Below are 20,828 nucleotides of genomic sequence, written 5' to 3'. Positions count from 1 at the left end.
CTGGATTTGAACTCAGGTCCCCCTGACTTCAGGTCCAGTACTCTATCCACTGTGTCACCTCGCTGCCCCCGCTCAGGTCTTTTTATCAGGAAAGTTTGAAACTCCCCTTTTCATTGAATGTCCATCTTTTCCCCTGAAAGAACTGGAAATTGAGAGGATGCCCATGCCCATCAATTAGGGAATGGCTGAGCAAGTTGTGGTATATGAATATAATGGAATACTATTGTGCTATAAGAAATGATGAACAGGATGACTTTAGAAAAACCTGGAAAGAGCTGTATGGTCTGATGCTGAGTGAAGTTAGCAGAACCAAGAGAATGTTGTACACAATAACAGCCATGTTGTGCGATGACTAATATTGATAAACTTAACCCTTCTCAGCAATACAAGGACCTAAAACATCTCCAAAGGCCTTGAGGGAAAATGCTATGCACATCCAAAGAAAGAACTATGGCATTTGAATGCAGATTGAAGCATACTATTTGCTATTTTTTTTCTTCTGTTGAGTTTTGTTTCCTCTTTCTGGTGGTTCCTCCTATTGGTTCTAATTCTTACTTACAACATCACTAATGTGAAAATATGTTTAATAGGAATGTATATGTATAGCCTATATCAGATTGCGCGCTGTCTTGGGGAGGGTGGTGGGGAGGAAGGGGGAGAAAAATTTTAAACTCAAAAGCATATGTGATTGTTGATAAATCAAAATAAATTTATAAAAAATTAATTTTTTTTTTAAAAAGATTATGCTGAGTTTTGCTGGGTAGTTGTTTCTTGGTTGTGATCCAAGCTCCTTTGCCCTTTGGAATATCACATTCCAAGCCCGCTGATCCTTTAACGTAGAAGTTGGTAAGTCCTATATAATCCTGGCTGTGGCTCCTTGATCTTTCTGTCTGCTTGCAGTATTTTTTCCTTGACCTGATAATTCTGGAATTTGGCTACAATATTCCTTGGAGTTTTCATTTTGGGATCTCTTTCAGGAAGTGATCAGTGGATTCTTTCAGTGACTGTTTTGCCCTCTGGTTCTAGAATATCAGGGCAGCTTTCCTTGATCATTTCTTGACAGAGGCTAAAAAGTGCCTTTTTTTTTTTTGATAACGGCTTTCATGTAAACCAATAATTCTTAAATCATCTCTCCTGGATCTATTTTCTAGGTCAGTTGTTTTTTCCAATGGGTTATTTTGCATCTTCTTCTACTTTTTTCATTCTTTTGATTTTGTTTGATTCTTGATGTCTCACAGAGTCATTATCTTCCACTCGCCCAATTCTAATTTTAAAGTGTTATTTTCTTCAGTTAGCTTTTGTACTTTCTTTTCTACTCCGCCAATTCTACTTTTAAATGAGTTGTTTTCTTCTGTGGATTTTTCCCCCATTTTGCCATTTCTATTTTTTAAGTAGTTGTTTTCTTCAGTCAATTTTTGTGCTTCCTTTTCCAAGCTGTTGACTGGGTTTTGTTGTTTTTTTTTCATAATTCTCTTGCATAGCTCTCATTTATTTTCCCAATTTTTCTTCTCCCCTCTTACTTGATTTTAAAAATCCTTTCTGAGTTCTTCCAAGAGGACTTTTTGGGCTGTGAGACTAATTCACATTTCTCTCTGAGGCTTCACACGAAGGTATCTTAACATCATTGTCCTCTTGAGTTTGTCCTTTGATCTTCTATGTCACCATAGTAGCTTTCTATGGTCTGGGCTCTTTGTTTTTTTGCTCATCTTTAAAAGTTGAGCTGTGCTCTTGGGGCATAGGGGGCACTGTCTCAAGCTTCTTGCATTGGGTGCCAGGGGTCTGGTCACTGGCTTTCTGCATCAGGGCCTCTGGAGCTGGCAGCTTGCGCACTGTGGTAGGGTGGCTTAGCCTAATTGTACCTTTGTGCCCTGAATTCTGAGCATCTGCTCCTTATGGTAACTGATTTATATCCATTAAACTTCTGTATTAAGTTACTATAACCAGTGTCTACGTACTTTCTCATATACATATCCCATTTTTCATTATGAATAACTTTTACAAATAGGTCAGGTAGTAATTATTTAACTCTCCTATCATCTTAGGTTTCTTAAGCATCAGTTTCCTCAGTTCATACTAAGGAAAAGTCATACTTCACTAAAAAAGAAAAACAGACCATTAACTGAGTGATCCCTCTACTTACCCTTCTAGTCAGCCATCTCCCTCTTTCTCTTCCTTCACTGTAGCCTCAGATGAAGAGGGAAACGTTTTGTTGAGGCAAATCCCTTTACATCATTCCTTGCTCTGAGTCCCTCTCATCTCACAACTTGTCTAGTAAACTATCCCTATGATCATCATTCATTTTCTCTTATATTTAATCTCTTCCTATCTACTGTCCCCTTACCTTTTAATCATATGCCATATTTTTTTCTCAGTGTATTCTTTCTTCTAACTTTGTACTAATTCTGATGTGAACAAGTTAGTAGCTGATTTGTACACAGATAACTGATCTAGGAATGATTCCCATATCAATAGGGAATTGCTTCTATCTGTTAAAATATAATCAATTTCATTTGGGAGCAGGTGAGTTGGGAGAAGTAATTCAGCGTTTTCCATATCCAGATTCTTCTGATCTTTTCTTAATAAAGGTTATTTACAATGAACAGAATGAGGGCTTTTTGTAGTTTATAGATTTTTGACCTCTTTCACTCTTATTCCAAAATATTTTTTTCACATCCTCATCTAATTCCAATTTTTCCATGGAAGTCAATGAATATCAATATGTTGATTTAATTTGAAGGCCCTTCTGAATAAATGTGTGAATTAATGAATGAATGAAAAAGCATTCAAGTTGTTTGCAGAACTTCTCTACCCCTTTTATTCTCTAAAACAGACACTGGGTACACAATCTATAATTATTTTCAAAGTGGTCTTTAAAAAATTATTATTATGAACACCGTGTATAAGATTAACAAATGTACTAGGAAAAATTGTATGTTTTTAAAATGTCTTGGAGTGTACGATAAAACTAACTCTGCCAAATTTTTTTCCTTTTCCAAGGAGAACCTACTTCTTCCTGCTTTCTTATTTAATTCAATAATTCAATAGGATTAGATTAAGTTACAACTAAAGATTAGAATCACAGCATTTCAGAGCAAGATAGAAGGCAATAAAGATTGTTTGATTCCAATCCCCTTACTTTAAAGATATGCAGAATGAGATGTAGGATGTTAAGTGATTTGCCAAAGGTTAAGTGCAAAGAGCTAACATACCCCCATGTGTATGTGGGTATGTATTACTTCATTTGAGCCTCACATCAATCCTGAGAGATAGAGACTCTGGGTATTATTATTCTCATTCTATAGACTGAGGAAACTGATGCTCAAGAAACCCAAGTGACTTGTTCAAGGTATTACAGTGAGTGTTAGAGAAAGGATATGTTTCCAGGCCTCCTGAATTCAAGGACGTATATATTACAATTTTTGATGAAGAGATGGTAAAGGTGTCACCACACTGGACACTTATAGTCTCCAAACTACATGGAATGAAGGGCCCTTAAAATATAGAAAGCAAAAGAAATTACAAACATGAAATAATAGAATTAAGTATTTAACTACAAAAAAAAGGATACAAGTATAAGAGTGGGACAGAAACTTGTCTTTATACCATTTCTATATGAACTCCAAAGAGACAAGATACAAGCTGGCAATAATGATGGTGACTATAATAATGGCATAACAACAACAACAACAATAATAATAATGGTGATACCATCACCCTGTTAAAAGCCTAACCCTGAAGTCTATGTTGGTCAGGGTAGACTGTAAAGGGAATATCAGCCAGGAACCTACAGAGATGGCACTCTGCGAATGCTACAGTAGCTATAAAGGTTCGGCACGAATCCTGAAACAGTGGCAAAATGACTTCTGGGCCCTGTCCAATGTGATGAAATTTATAATCTAAGATGATGATTGTAAGAAATAGATGGGGCACCATAAGGTTGCAGGGTGGCACTACCTGAATTTGTTACAATGATCAGCTTGACAAAGATGATGACTAGAGTGCTCATTCATATATCACAAGACAGGCAAGACACATCAGAACACAGCAGAAATACCAATGCAACACCAGCTGGAAAAAACATCAGCTTAGGTATAGATGCCACTGACTATTAAAGCAAGCAAAGAGTGTATCTAAAATGCACTTAAAATATGGATACTTTCATTCTATGCCAAGACTGTATCAAAACAAAAACTGGAAACAAACCTTTTCAGTTATATACAAGGGCTTCTGTTTTGTCAATGATACCCTTCGCTCTATACAATACATTGATACATTGCTGTCCAGTACAGGGAAGTCCTAATAATTAACTTCATCTCTAAGTCCAGAATAGATGAAATAAGAGATAAAACTGAAGAGCTATGAAAACCCTGGAAAAACTGAACACCCTGAGGTCACCAAAATTCTTCATTTTAATAAAAACTTCTGAAATCATACCTAATGATGGAAAGGATAACAAAAACAATATTTAAAATTGTTTGTGAAAGTAGATGGGTTGAATACACTGGAATTCTGAAAAAGCTTTTATGGTGTTTGACCATCCAATTAGCAGACCAATTATACCAAAACAGTGTTATTCAAAAAAGCTATTACCTGAGCCAGTAAACTACATCCTGTGGACAAATCCAGTCCATTAATTGTTCTTGTATGGCCCATAAACTAAGTTTTATTTTTACATTTTTAAAAACAATAACCATTATGAATGAATGAATTCTTCCTCAGGATTTGACATGAAGTGTAAAAGCATTTTCCACGCCCTTAGATAGTGGTTTGGCTGTTGTTGCCATGGCAAGAACCAGAAGAGGAAAGTTGGAGCTATGAAGGAATATCTCTAAGGAAAGGTACCAAACAACACAATGGGAAAGACTTGAAAGAGCTATTTAAAATCTAGGGGAAAATCACTGAAAAATGTCTTTAATATCTAACCAGGCAAATAAAATAAAACCTCAACAACATATTTTCTAATTAAAGACAAAAAAATTAAAGACAAAAAAATGTGGAAAGGCATCAGAAAAAACTAAAGTATACAAGGAATCTTAGATTCCCTTAGTCATCAACTGGAAGAAAAAATCAAAAGATTAAGGTAACTGTGAAGAATAAAGTAAACAATTCAACATCAATCAAAAACTTTATTACAGAGGTTTGAGAAGTAAAGAAGTCAGAGGACAGATAAAATCACCAAAGGAAGCAGATGTGAAAAATCTCTAGTTTTCTATGTGGTTGCTACACATACAACACCAAGTTGCTTTAAATGAGAAATGTAAAGTTTGCACTCTGTTAAGATAATGGACAACAAAACAGTTATGTCAAAAAGAGTAACTGAAACTCTAGTTCCTCTGCAAAACAAGCGGCTGAGTAAGACTAGATTGATGGATAAACAGACAGAAAGAAAGACTATTTGTTAAATATTATGTGTCAGGCATTGTGATAAGGGACAGAGATACAAAACCAAGAAAACAGGATGGTCCTTATTCTCAGAGAACTTACATTCTAATGAGGGAAGACAACGCAGAGAGGGGATATACAAAGGGAGAGGGGAAGAAAGTTACCCAATGGCAAGGCAGCTTGTGTGAAGGTGAAGCAGACTAGAGAGTGAATCAAAAGTGAAGATCCATAATTGCTGGCTCAAATAATAGCTAATACTTAAGAGCTAACATCTACATAGTACCTACTACGTGCCAAGATGCTAAGTGCTTTACAAATATTATCTCATGTAATTTTAGCAACAACCCTGGGAAGTGGATTCTATTATTTACTCCATTTTACAGATGATGATACTGAGGCAAACAGAAGTCAAGTAACTTGACTATGGTCACACAGCTAGTAAATGTCTGATGTCACATTTGAACTCAGGTTTTCCTAACTCCAGGCTCAATACTTTATCTACTTTGACATTTAGCTGCCCATGGCAGCACATGAATTACTAGAAAAGAACTTTATCAGTTTCTTCTCAAACATAAGCTAGATCCTACCTTTTTGCTTATTTATGTTTATAAACAGAAATCATCACATATCTACTACCACCTAATGGGAACATCTGTGAAACTTTCAAATAAGGCCAACAACACATTTACGTAGATTATACAAGTAGTATAATAGTATACACAGTAGTACCACTTTAAAAAAAAACTCTATTAATACAAGAAATCAATATATTGAAAAACGACAATGACAACAAAAGCCAGGGGCAGCTAGGTGGCACAGTAGATAGAGCACCAGCCCTGAAGTCAGGAGGACCCGAGGTCAAATCTGGCCTCAGACATGATATTCACTATCTGTGTGACCCTGGGCAAGTCACTTAACCCCAACTGCCTCACCAAAAGAACAACAACAGCCAAAAACTCCCAGCTCTGTAAGAAATTTCTTATCAATTTAGTAATTATTGAACAAACCTCCTGAAAGCACAACGTTTTTTAGCCTTTGGTGACTATTCCAATGTGTTCCACTTTCATGGATTATTTATGTACTACAAATACATAGAACAGACCCAACTATAATGAGAAGGGTAGGGTATTTTATATCCACATGGAAAACTATTTTCTATGGTTCTCCCTAGCCTTAAACCCACTGACTCTAAACAGAATAAGGCTCCCACGTTAAAGACAGCATAAAACCAAAATACCTTACTCAGTATTTCTCACTTGAGTTATATCAAGCCATAAAGCTGCATTCAAAAACATATTAAATTATTCCTTCATCTTATGCAGTCCTTTCTCTACAATATCAAAAGTCATTTGGACTGTGACAAGTGTAAAATTTTTAATGTATGCTAAGGAAAGAAAGAGACCGAAGGCTTCAGATTGCATTTGTAGGTCACGGTGAGTTCAATAGATTAAGTAAATACCTTATACATACCTTGGTTTCCTCCAAGTCAGAAATATCCAGTATAAAGATAGCTAAAAGGTTATGGCTGAATATTTTAAGAGGCTTATTAGCATTTGAAATGAATGTGGACAGAATGAGCACATTTAAAAGAACTGACACCTATGCAATACCAGCATTAATGTATGCTATGAAACTGTAAAATCGACCACATATCACATTTAGAAAATATTCTAACAGAAATCTGTGCAATATTAACTAAACCCAGAAACCAAAAGACACCTACAGAAAGATTAATACTTTGTTGCCAAAAAGGGGAAGAAGATGCATAAGCATCTTTAGTGTACATAATAAAAAGATTTTTTAAAATCTACAGATATATTTTTAGAAAAAGCAAAAATCTCCTCACCAAGCAATAGCAATGAATGACACATACCAATGCACACATCAAAAGTAACAGAAAGTTACAACTCCCAGCCCCACATTCTACAATCCCAGAATGGAATCAAAAGGCCACCCATGGGCAATATCCACATGAATTAAGTCAACACTTAGCTTAAAAAGAAGCATTGAACAAATGATTATTGTTTGGATTTATTTGTAGAAATATATGTAGAAATTATAGAAGGATTATCCTTAAGGAATTCAGATTTTTTAACCCATGTAGATTAAGCAAGGAAATGAAAGAAAATGTGTAACATATCACCATAAGCTGCAGAAATCTGACACTAACCTAATATATAGCAAGCCATGACCTGATTGTTAGAATTATAAATCAGGAGTTAGCTGTCCTTCATCGATTAATTAATGACAAATTACCACGTAACAAATACAGACCTGAAAATAGCCTAGAGAACTCAACCAATAAACTGTACTATAACTTGACCATTACTAGAGAGCTAATTATTGCCTACAATCATGTAGATATAAAACTGGTACATGAAAACCTAAGAAAAAAAAAATTTTTAGTAGCTATCATACCAAATAAGAATAATCTCCAAGCTATGAAATGAAAATCTTTCAAAATACAAAAGTCTAGCAATAGAAACAGAGATCATGTAGAAAGTGGATTTGTATCAAAGATGCTTCTGGTAAGACTATGGAACTTAAGATTACATCCTAATACTTTTATTCAACTACCAAAAAAATTATTTTATCTACACCATGTTATAGTCGGTTTCTATAAGAATTTGCAAAGAGATGAAATGGTTATGATAATAACAATCAGTGCATTTTATATAAGAATATCATAGAAACTATATAACGAATCACTGCATAACTAAAAAAAATTATGATATGACCTCGTGTCTAGCTATATATATCAGAAACTTGCTATACTTTCATGGACAGAAAAATGACAGATTTCTATACTATAAATAAAACTCAAAGTATCCTTGAGAACTTGTCCAATGAACAGTACTGGAACTGGAGCATTATCACACACTGAATCATAGTCCATAATTGCCCAAACAGAACAACAAAAAAAACATAAATATATAAAATGATTTAAAATGTGTTTTAATAGGTATTGTTACACCAAATAATCATAATTTCTAATAAACATGAAACGAAAAAGATTTCAAAATGCAAATATCTAACAGAAGAAATGAAAATCATATGGCAATAGAAAAGGGTATATATCATCCCTGTGATTCTGCCTGTTACTGGAATTACACTGAGGATATAGTCAGTGAAGCTATGGATGATGATCATGCTTCTAAGCACTAATTTTATCCTCCTGTCCAAAAGTACATAAGATACCTCCCACCCTCATAGTCCTTCCCCCACCCAGGCTCTGTCCTGAGGCCTCTTCCATTTTCTCTTACTTGGTGATCTCATCAGCTCATCAGCTCCCCAGGTTAAATTATCATCTCTAAATAGATGAATCCTAGCTTTATATATAGCCCCTAGTCTCTCTTTCTTGAGCTCTATCATCAACATCAACAACTATCTATTGGACATTTGAAAATGGATATCCTATAGGAACTTCAAACTCAACATGTCCAAAACAGAGCTCATTATCTTTCTCCATCTTTCCCCCTTCAAAAAATGTTTCTGTCCTTTTCTCTTGTTTCTGTTGAGGTCACCACCATCCTTTTGGCTATCCAGGTTTATAACCTTGTCATCCTCAACTCCTCACTCTTATTCATTGCTCATATCTAGTAAGTCACCAAATCTTGTCATCTTTTTTTTTTAAACAACATATCAATACCCTTTTTCTCTACTCATACTCCATCACCCTACTTGAGAACTTCATTACTTCCCACCTAGAATACTGCAAAAGCCTAATTGGGATACCTTTCTGAAACAACATCTCCCTCCTCAAAACCATCTTCTACTCAAGTAGCTCCCTATTGCCTCTAGGAGCAAAATATAAACTACTTTGTTTAATATTTAAAGCTCTTCAAAACCTGGCCTTTTATTTTATTTCCAGTCTTATAGATTACTCCCCTCCACGTACAGCCATATGGGACTACTTGTTCTTCACACACAGTTCCCATTTCCATACCTTTGCATTGGTTCTTCCCTCATGCTTAGATTGCTCCCTCTTCACCTGTTAGGATCCCCGGTTTCCTTTAAGACTTAGCTCAAATGTCAACTAATACAAGAGAGTTTTTCCTGGTCCTTCCTGCAGCCAGCCTTCCCCTCTAAGGTTATCTTCTGTTTGCTCTTGATATATCTTCAATATACCCAGTTATTTACATGCTATTTAACCCTATTTGAATGTGAAGTCCCTAGGGGCAGGAACTATTTTGTTTTTTCTTTGTATTCCTTAGCACTGTATTTGTATTGTTTAGCACAGTGCCTGGCATACAGTAAGTGCTAGTTCAATGTTAGTTGAATATTAAAGTTCAAAAGAATAATAATAGAATAGCAACTTATTTATCTTCTACTTAAACTACCCTCCTCCAAAAAAAAAAGAGAACAAAATATCAACAAGAAAACAACCACCACCTCCTCACGGTGAGGAATGAGGGGAGAGAGAGGGAGAAAGGCGTCAGATACCAGTTAGGGTGATGTACTACAGCAGTACTACTCTGTGTGCTCTAAGATAGTGGGTATAAAAGCCTGACAGAAACCCTGAATTGCTGGCAAACTGGGCTCTGGTAACACCACTGATTTGGTCAGCTCTCAGGTTAGTGTAATGTAAATGCTACTAAGTCAACAAAACAGATGGGATAGTACAGGGCTACAGACTATGCCTGGTCAGATAATGATAAGCTGAACATGAAAGAGAGTAGAGCAACTGGTATTGTTCGTGTTCTGATATGACAAGAAGGCAAGATATGTGAGAACGCCAACACCCCACCTGCCAGAAATGCTTTGGTGCAGATGACACTGATCACTAAAGTGGGAATACCATGAGTGCACATGAAATGAATCAATAATGTAAATGTTTTTATTATGCACCAATACTACATCATAACAAAATTAGAAACAGATCTTACCAGTTATAGGCAAAGACTTCATTCTGCTTTGTGTCAACGATATCCTCAGCTCCAAGTTACACAACAACTTATTGCAGATCAGTGCATGGCAATCGTAAGAAATAACTTCATTCCTAAACCCAGGTTAGATGAAATAAAAGCGGAAATTGAGGAGTTACTTAAATCTGGAGAGGGAAATGTGGAAGAACCTGAAGGCATTAAAAATCTATACTTAATGCAAATCACCTAATAATGAAAAAGATGGTGAAAAAAGTAATGCCGATATCTCACATGATTTTGAAAAGATGGGCATACTTAGAATGGAATTTAGAAGAGCTCTTTTTAAGTTTGATGACAGAAATCCAAATGATAGACCAACGATAACAAAACAAAATAATTTTTTTAAAGGTGGCACTGGCATCTGATATATCCATCATTAATGAATATTTGCTCCAGTAATATTTGACAGAAAGAGCATAAACATTTCAGGACCTGTATGTAACAGTATATGCTGCTATATATTCCATGGTCAGGCCTATAGGAGGAAATGTGGACCTGTTCAGGAAAACTCCTAATGACAGACATCAAATACCAGCATGGGAGAGGTAGCTTGAACACTTTTGAAGATCTTTGGAAAGACAATGGAAGATATCAACATCCAGCCATTCCATGCCATAGAAAATGAATACCATATATCTGATCAAAGGCAACAAAGAGAAAACGTGAAATGGAATCCAGAAAATAAAAGAACATCAGAAATTCCTGATATCTTTAATCAAATATTGAAAGTGAAAGTCAAATGATTGAGGCCACAGAAGGAATCAAAGACATGCAAAGAATAAAACAACTCAACAACAATGAAAAATTGTACTATAGAGGCTTCAAAGGCAAAGAAATGAGAGAAGAGAGCCCCTGAAGGAGGATGTGGTAATCTTGGTACTTGGTAGTATATATGGCTTAAGGAAGACCAACACAATGAAAGTGCAAGCTCGAACAAACATGAAATATAAAGTTTAAGATAATGAATGACAGAAGTTACATCTATGGAGGCAACTCTAGCTTTTCTGAAAAACCAGAAAGTGGTGGCTCTGAATTAAATCCACAATTAGTGGTTCAAATGCTTCACGGTGACATGTGAAATATCAACAAAGAACTTTATCAGCTTCCTTTCTGGTGAAAGACCAATCTCATCTTTATTAACAGAAAGTGTCACATACTTATTAGCCAAGGATAAGAACAATTAGTTATCTGTATAAATGTAGGTCCAATACCTATTTAGGTACTATATGGTAAATATTCACAACTTGTATTAATAAACACAAGAAAATACTATTTTGTCTAAGAAACAAAAAGGGGTGAGCCAAAGATTCCCAGGCTGTAAAGAGCAAATCATTATTAATTCAGTGATTATTGAGCAAATTACAGCCAAACACTGTAGCATTCACATCACCTTTATCAAATATTACAAAGCTTAGTTATGTACTCATGACTGTCAGACTGAAAATATATAACATAAATCCAAGAACAATGAAAATGTTAGGCTATTTGATATTCTCCTGGAACACTTTTCTATTTAAAACATTCCATCAATAATATGTCAAGAACAATTGATGTAAAACAGGACATCATCCAGGGATAGCTCACTATGGTTCTCCTGAATGAGTCACAGAGGAAGTAGTATCCAAACAACATATTTATTGACTTATGTGGAAATTACATAGCTCCATTGAAAAGCAAATTAAAAGGCTACTTCATCTCATGAAAACTTTTCCCAATGATATCAAAATGTGATCTGGATTCAGTAAGTGCAAAATTTTTAATATACACCAAGAAAGAAATAGAGACTCAAGGCTTTAAGTATTAAATCCTGATGTCATACTGAACTAGCAGATAAAGATCATACTAAGACACTTTGGACTTCTCCAGGCAAAACATTTTGAATCTAACACTATCAAAGAAAGTGAAGACTTTTTCTTTGCCAAGACACTAACTGGCATCTTCATGTCAAAAGTAATAGAAAGAATATATTTAGATTAATTAAAACCTATGTAATACCAGTCTTAATTTATACTTTTGGATGGCAAAAAAGAAAACAACAATTCTAGAGGGTGTCCAAACTCATAAAATTCTAATTAAAACACTGGACTTATCACCCTAAAGCAGATGTAGAAAGATGGGACACTTCCTTGTCAAAAAGGAGGAAAAGGATGTTTTCAGAACACATGAAAAACCAGTTAAAATTTACAGAAAAACTTCTTGAACAAGTAGACCTCATAAAGCAATTGAAAAGGTTGCCAATGGGTATATTCCTCTGAATATACCGTAGCACAGAGCGTAGCACAAAGCAAGTGCTTAATAAATGTTTACTGACTGACTGGATTTATCAAGTATAAAACAAAATGTTTTATCTCTGGGTAGACTCTAAGAAAGGTCTTAAAATTTTAACCAAGAGTAGAATCAAAAGATATTCCATAGGTGACATGTACAAATTCAACCAACAATATATTTGATAAAGAAAATGTTTAACAAATGGTTGAGTCATGTAGATGTTTTCATAGAAACAGAATTGTTTAGGATGATTCAGTATAAAGTCACTGTCATAAACTGAAAAAAGATTATTCTTTAGGAATCCAAACTTAATTAATGATTCAAACTGGGCAAGGAAGTAGTGGAGACTAAACTGTACAATGAATCAATCACTGCAGGATACAAAAATTTAGTAACTACCAGAATACCTATAAACATATTATCATTATCATAAATACACTATCATTATCCTTTTATAAACTAAGATGACAAATCTCCACACTGTGAATACAAACCTAAATATCACTGAGAGTACCACAATTCCACAAGCAATGAACTAGAGCATCTTTATAGACAGAACTATTGTCCATGACCACCTGTACGTGATACCGATTCATAAAAATTTAAGAACAATGTATTCAAATGATGAGACGATATCAGATAGGCAGACTACACTGAATGAAAAGTGTTTGGAATATAAAACTTAGCAGAAGAAATTAAAACCATCTGAGAAAAGGATGAGGTATATCTCACTCCTGTTATCTTTCTGCTATTGAAGTTACTCTGAAATTGCTTTCAATGAATCTTCAGGTTACATCCCAATACTCATTAAATTACAAAAAGCAATCATTTTAATCCTCCTGAACAATGGTCTACAGAGCATTAAGTATAAAAAAGAACAGTAAAATAGTGTATGGTTTTCAGACGTTCTATGTGAACCCAATCAACAACGATGAGACCAGGATAAGAGTTATGATGACAATAATCAAATACCTACAAAGACATGAACTAGTGATTAAAATAATATGTGAAGTTCACTATCTTTCATAAAGATGACAAATATCCATACTAGAAACACAGACATCAAAACATCTTTGAGAATTTAACCAATAAATACATTGGATCCAGATCATTATCATCAATTATCATCACTGCTGTTCACAATTACCCAGAAAACATTGTTGCATAAAAATTTAAGAATGATGCTTAAGAAATGGCACCACAATACATATTAGAAATCTCCAAGCTATGTGTTTGAAAAACTTTGAAAACACAGAGACTTACAAAAATAAAATAAAATTGTGTGGGCAGAGAATGAGGTACACATATCATCCTGGCTACTAATTCAGTATTCTGAAAATGCCTTCAGTGAACCTGTTAGAAAATTCCAATATTTTTTATCAGCTGTAGATCAATTTGATTTTATCCATCTGTACAACAAACTACATAACATCAAGTGTAAATGAATAATAGCAGGATATAGAATTAGGATGGCTTCCACTTGAATCTCAATGAAGAAGATGAAGAGACTGAAGTAGGTAATAACAATAACAATAATAACAACAACAATAGTTTTATTAAAGTATTTATTAACTCCTTTATTAAGGGAAAGGGAGGCATAAGAAGGATTAATCATAAGCAAAACCATGTCTAAATTACAGAAGAATTATGTAGAGGGTTTTTTCAATATATGCAAATATGCTGCATATAAAAGTATGTTTTCAATATATGTATATATAAAACATGCACACTGAACAGAATAGCATCTAAAGAATTAAAGGAAAAACTAAATGAATAACAATGAGAAATAGAGAACAAAATTATAATGGTGAGGAAGTTAAACATACTACATTCAGCCCTACGTAAGTCTAACCAAAAATTAAACAAGAAGTTAAAGTCTTGACTAGAATTTTAGAAAAAGTTAGTTATGATGGACCTGTGATAATTAGTGAATAGGATTTGGAAGAGAAAGGACTAGACATATTTCTCAGATGTGCACAGCACCTTTACAAAAACTGACCATGTATTAGGACATAAAAACCACACAAACAAATGGGCAAAAGCAGAATATTAAACATACCCTTTACTGACCACAACTTAACGATAGTTACATAAAATAAAGGGCCACTAAAAGTATTAAAAATCAACTGGAGATTAAATGAAAGAGCCATCAGAAGAACTGATGAGTTAAAGAGCAAACCACAGAAATGATAATTTCATTAAAGATAACAATAAGCCCCAAATTAGATGATAAAGACAAAGCAGTCCTAAAGGGAAAATCTGCATCTCTAAACGCTTTCATTAACAAAAAGAAAAAAGAGAGATCAACAAATTGGACATGGGACTAAAAATACATAGAAAACCAACAAATTAAAAACTAAAATAGAAATCCTGAAAATCAAGGAAGATATTCACAAATTTGAAAGGAAAAATAAATATTGAATTAATAAGACTGGCTTTAAAAAGTTATTAAAATAAAATAGAAAAATCATTCTTAATGTTATTAAAAAGAAGAGGGAAGCTAAATTTTAAAAATTAAATAAAACATTAGCAAAGAGGCTACAACAACCCATCATAAAGAATATATTCTATGACCAACTGGGATTTATATTAGGAATGCAAATTTCAAGTTAGGAGAAATATGAACTGAAACAATGTTAATAACAAAAACAACAAAAATCATGATTTTATCAACTGATGTGGAAAAAGCTTTTCACAAGATATAATACTCATCATAAGAATAAACAGGTTTACTTAACATGATAAATAGTATATATCTAAAACCAAGAACCATCATCATATGTAATGGGGATTAACTAGAATCTGTCACAATAAGATTAAAAGTGAAATTAGTATGTCCACTACCAGCACTTCTACTTAATACAGTACTAGAAATTACACAGTAATAAGACCAGAAAAAGAAAGTGAGAAGACAACCACAAGTAAAGAAGAAACAATATAATCACCTTTTGCAGATGACATAAAATTAAATGAAAAATTCTAAACTTCAGCAAAGTTAAAGGTTATGAAATAAATCTACAAAAATCATTAGCATTTCTTTATAATATTGATAAAACCCAGAAGAGATGGAAAGAGAATTTCTATTTAAAATAACTGTAGAACGTACAAAATATTTGTCAATCTACCTACAAGATACAACCAAGAACTATAGAAATACAATTACAAAACACTTTTTACAAAAACAAGGACAGATTGCAATGGAGAAATAATAATTGTTCATGGGTAAGTTAATAAAATAAAAATGATAATAGTATTCAAATTAATTTACTTATTCAGTGCATACCAATCAAATTACCGAAGTACTACTTTGAACTAGAAAAAATAATAACAAAATTCACATGGAGGCACAAAAAAATAAAAAATCTGAAGGAAAACAATTTAAAAAAAGGTGAATGAAGAGAATACCCGCACCAGAAAGCAAACTATACTACAAAAGAGTAATTCTTATATGGTACTGGTTAAAAACCACACTGATCAGTAGAACAGACTGGGCACACAACATACAGATCTAAATGAACCTAGCAGACTACTGTTTGGTAAGCACAAAGGCCTCAACGAATGGGGTAAGGATCTCACTATTACTAAAAACTGGACAGTATTAATGAAGAAATTGAGTTTAGACCAACACCTCATACCTTATACCAAGATGAATAGTCATTGCTCAAGGAAAGAAATCTTATCCGTATCCTATCTATATAGCCATATGAAAAAATGTTCCAAATCACTGATTAGAAAAATGCAAATTAAAGCAATTCTGAAGTTCCTCCTCTCACACCCATTAGATTGGCAAAGATGGCTAAAAATAAATGAAAGAATGAATAGCAAATGTTGCAGGAATGGAAGAAAACAAGTATACTGATGCCTAGTAGAATTGTGTGATGAGTCCATCCATTCTAGAGGCAATTTTGAATTATATACCAAAAGATACTAACCAGGGTGTACTCTTTAACTGCTAGGCTTATATCCCAAAGAAGTCAAAGAGGAGTAATACACCCTTATATGTACAAAAATACTCACAGCAGCTTTTCTTATGCTGGTAAAGAACTGGAAACTAAGAGGGTGCCTATAAATTGGGGAATGGCTAAACAAACTGGTATAAGAATTAATGGAATACTACTGTCTTGTAAGAAATGAAGAAAATGATAATTTCAAAGAGACATGGAAAGACTTGAATGAACTATTAGAGTGACATATGTAGAACTAGAAGAACCATTTGTACTATAATGTCAATACCATAAAAACAAATAATTCTGAAAGACTTTAAAAACTGATTAAATAATTAACTTCCATTCCAGTGGACTAATAAACTGCTCACCTCATGACAGAGAGTTGACAGACTGATAAGCAGAACAAGAAATACATGTTTTGATGTGACCAATGATGGAATTTGTTTTGTATTTATATGTTTATGCGATAAGAACATTCTGTATTTCTTCCTTTTTTGTCTTTTTAATAGATAGGGAGACGTAAGGAGGAAAAAAAAGAAAAAGAAGGAAGGGAGAAAAAAAATTCAGTTTTACTATGGATTTGCATTCCTTGGCAGAGAAAGGAAAAGCAACTCTTTTATGAAAGCCATAGCTATGAAGATGATGTTATGGGAAATACTTTTAATTTTGAAATTTAGAAAAATTCCAAAATATGAGAGATGAGACACATACTTGAACCTACAATTTTCTTTTATGTTTTTATATGTTTAACACAAAAAATATTCTAATGAATGGTTTCGCAAGTTGTATTACCAAAGTGGGGGATATGAAAACTACACGGATGAATAGAAAACTATAGATAATAGAAAACAATTAAATTTATTAACCGCAAAAGCATTTTTAATACTATCTAATAAAAACAATAGGGGTGAATAATTTTTAGGACAAGAATAACTTATAATAAAAACAGGAGCATTATGTTAGCCCATTTTTAACAAAAGGAACCAGTTATATTAAAATTCAAAATACATTAAAATAAAGTATATTACAAGTTACCAAAATTTTTTTCAAAGTTTATAGACTCCAGCTTAAGAACCTTTGCTCTGGCCAAAGGGGTCTGTCCTCAAACCAGCATCCCTTTTTATTTATAGTCCCTTTGCCTCAACTGTCCTCCCTTTTTTTTTAAACTTATTACTCATTCATTGATGAAGTACTCCTTTTCCCACAAGGATTTTATGTAACTTGGCCAGGATCCCATATCTAGTAGCAAAAGAAGAGTCTAGTTCTTACTGCCAAGTCTAAAATTCTACATACCGCTATCACTTACTGCCTCACAACTACTCTGATATGTATATAGCTAAGAGTAAGCAGTTATGTTTTTATTCATCATCAGGACAGATAAGATTGAGTAAATGGCAGCCCTGGAACATAGCAGGAATCAATGTGACAACTATATTTGTCAGCTTTTTACTGGAGGACAGGGAAAAGGAGTGTGAACTATGAATTAGTCCTTCTTGGTAAGAGCTTTACTCATGGTAGCCAGGACATTGATGAGTTCTTCACTCTTCTTCTTGGTCTGAATATGCGTTTTCCATTTTAAAAATATGAACTCTATGTATGGTAGCAGCACTATCATGGTTTTATCACGTTCTTGGTGATTTTGTAACTTTTGTTGATACCTACTGCCGTAGTGCAGTGGATGACCATATCTATGTCTACTGTCACTCTAATGACAGCAACAGCAAAAGTCCCCATATGTCTCTTTTTTGAATTCTAGTTCCATATTACAGCCTATCATTTGTAGATTTTCAACTGAATTTCCTATATGCACTTCCAACTCAACTTGTACAAAGTTTAATTTGGACTCACTTTCTTTCCCCTTAAACTTCCTTTTTTTTTTTAACTGTGGGTACAATTTTCAAGTTATCCAGGTGTCTGAAATCTCAGTTATCCCAAACTCCTTCCTCACTCTTATCTTTAGCATCCAATCAGATGCCTGTCTTTTATTCTATCAGAAAACCATCACTCTAATATGAGGTCTCAACATATTCACCTGGGCTACTGAAGTAGCCTCCTAAATAGTCTCCTTTTTCTTCAGGGCAGGGTTTTTTTTTTAACCAGAAGTCCATGAATTTATTCTTTAAAAATGTTTTCAATAATTTCACTTCAATGTAATTGGCTCTCTTTGTGGTTTTATGTATTTTATTGTATGCATTTAAAAACAACATTCAAGAAGAGATCCTTGGGCTTCCCCAGATTGCCAAAAGGGATCATTGACACACCAAGAAAGGTCAAGAACCCCTTCCTGAAGGTTTTTCTTCTCAAACTGATCCTCCACACAGCTGCCAAAATGATATGCCTAAAAGACACGTTTGATCATGTCACTTCTCTGCCCATTGAACTCCAGGTACTCCCTCATCTCCAAGAATAAAACTAACTCCTGATTCTAGTATTTAAGTTCTCTATACTCTGGCCCCAGTTTACTATACATTATTACCTTTCAAACACTCTACGTTCCAGACAAACTGGCATACTTGATGTTTGTCACACAGGACCTTCCATTTTCCAATGCCATGCCTTTGTATAATGTCACTTCAAATGCTCTCCTTTATGATTTCTTAAAATTCTGATCTTCCTTCAAGGCTTAGATCATGTGTTATCTCCTAAACCAGACCATCCTTGATCTTCTACGTTGTTAAAGCTTATCCTCCCTCCCACACATTTTTGAATTCACTTATATATGTACATGTTGTTTTCCCCCAATAGAACGTAAGCTACTTGTGTGCACAGATTGTATCCAGTGTATGGCATACAATAAGTATTAAATACTTACCAAAAATAACATCCACCCTACAGGGTTGTTGTGACAATAAAATGAGATAATAGATGTAAAGTGCTTTACAAACCCCAAAGTGCTATATAAATGCTAAGCTATTACTATTAACTACCCTAGGGTAGTTATTGCACCCTAGGGTGGTTATTGTAAGGTAGGGTAAGTATTATACCCAATTTATAAATAAGGGAACTAAGGCTCCAAGAGGTTAGATGACTTTGCTCAAGTTTCACCAAAGCTAGTAAATGTCAAAGCTAGGATTTGAACCCAAGCCTCCTATCTACAAGTCCAGAGGGGTGAATTCTCAACAAGACTGATTCTAGCCATCAAAACTAGTGTCTTCAGTATCAAATACTGGCCATAAATACCCTCCAACATCACCTCTCCTACAAGTACACCCATAAAACAGAGGAGAGAACTACTGAGATACTTCAGGTAAAAGTGTTTTTTCCCTCCCAAGATACTTGCATAGTTTTCTCAATGGTCCAATTAGCTTTGGCAACCCTTTCTAATATTCCTTTCAGGAATAAAGCCTAGATAGGAGAATACTGATAGTACTAGTAAACAAAATATTATATAAAAGAACAAAATATTTTGGAATAAAAAGCTAGGGGGATAAAAACAAAGGAAATATAAAGATGGAAATGTTAATTGTACCTTAAAGAACCCTGCTTCAGGACCACACCTGTCATATACACTCCTGGATTTACCTATAGCCATGATAATACCTTGCATGTTCGGTGTCATCATGATCTGCCACAAGGGATTTAAGGTAAAAGGTTGGAATGGTTAACATTTTTAAATGTTAAGAAAATGTCTTCATGTACATGCCAGCTAAAAAGCATCCCATAGACACAGCCAGAAAATACTGTTATAGCTAATGCTCATGATTCCCAAATTAATCATAGCATTTGTTTCTTCTACAGTAAATCTAACCTGATATGCACATAAAGATATATTTTTTAAAATCAGCCAGTGATAAAAATACATGCACTGTTAAACATCACCCCAACAATTAGAAATTCTGCCCAAAGCACACACACGGGAAGTCTTATCTCTTATCCAAATGGAAAGCTTAAAAGAACAAATCCATTAATTCTAACCCACCCCACTATACAAGCAAGTTCCTCCCAAAACATGAAAATTCAATACTTACATGCTTATTAAATAAATTATACTACTTCCAAAGAGACAATATAATATGAAAATGTTACAGGGAAGAGTTTATTCACATCAGAAAGTAATCTGTATTACTTTCTTTGGCTTCATGTCATTTCTTCAATGACTAGATGACATAATATAACTATATAATCTTCAATGACGTAATAAAATGTTTGCAGAACCGAAGGACTGATTGAAAGGTAATACGATGGTTCCTTTGGAGTAATTAAAGAGGTTATGTCTACTATTTTGCCATCAAAATATAGAGAGGTTTGTAATTATAGTAGTTTGATTGAACCATATTGTACCTAAAGTTCCTAAGATGTAACATTA

The 20,828-nt window shown here is 34.1% G+C and overlaps 1 protein-coding gene across 7 annotated transcripts in view; it reads right to left on the bottom strand.

Annotated features, from left to right (window-relative positions):
* Positions 1-20,828, bottom strand: part of USP25 (ubiquitin specific peptidase 25) — a 200,870-nt gene that overhangs the window by 40,442 nt on the left and 139,600 nt on the right. For 5 of the 7 annotated variants that reach the window (XM_020976262.2, XM_020976266.2, XM_020976265.2 and 2 more), the window contains one exon: positions 19,992-20,087. The exons of the other annotated variants lie outside the window; for them this stretch is intronic. In XM_020976262.2, the coding sequence (XP_020831921.1) occupies positions 19,992-20,087 (96 nt within the window). The remainder of the gene's footprint in view (positions 1-19,991; positions 20,088-20,828) is intronic. 7 annotated transcript variants of the gene reach the window in all.

Source organism: Phascolarctos cinereus, unplaced genomic scaffold (genome assembly GCF_003287225.1).
Source record: "Phascolarctos cinereus isolate Bilbo 61053 unplaced genomic scaffold, phaCin_HiC Scaffold_726;HRSCAF=1367, whole genome shotgun sequence".
In the NCBI taxonomy this organism is placed as follows: Eukaryota; Metazoa; Chordata; class Mammalia; order Diprotodontia; family Phascolarctidae; genus Phascolarctos; species Phascolarctos cinereus.
This window is presented reverse-complemented; position numbering and strand designations above follow the sequence as displayed.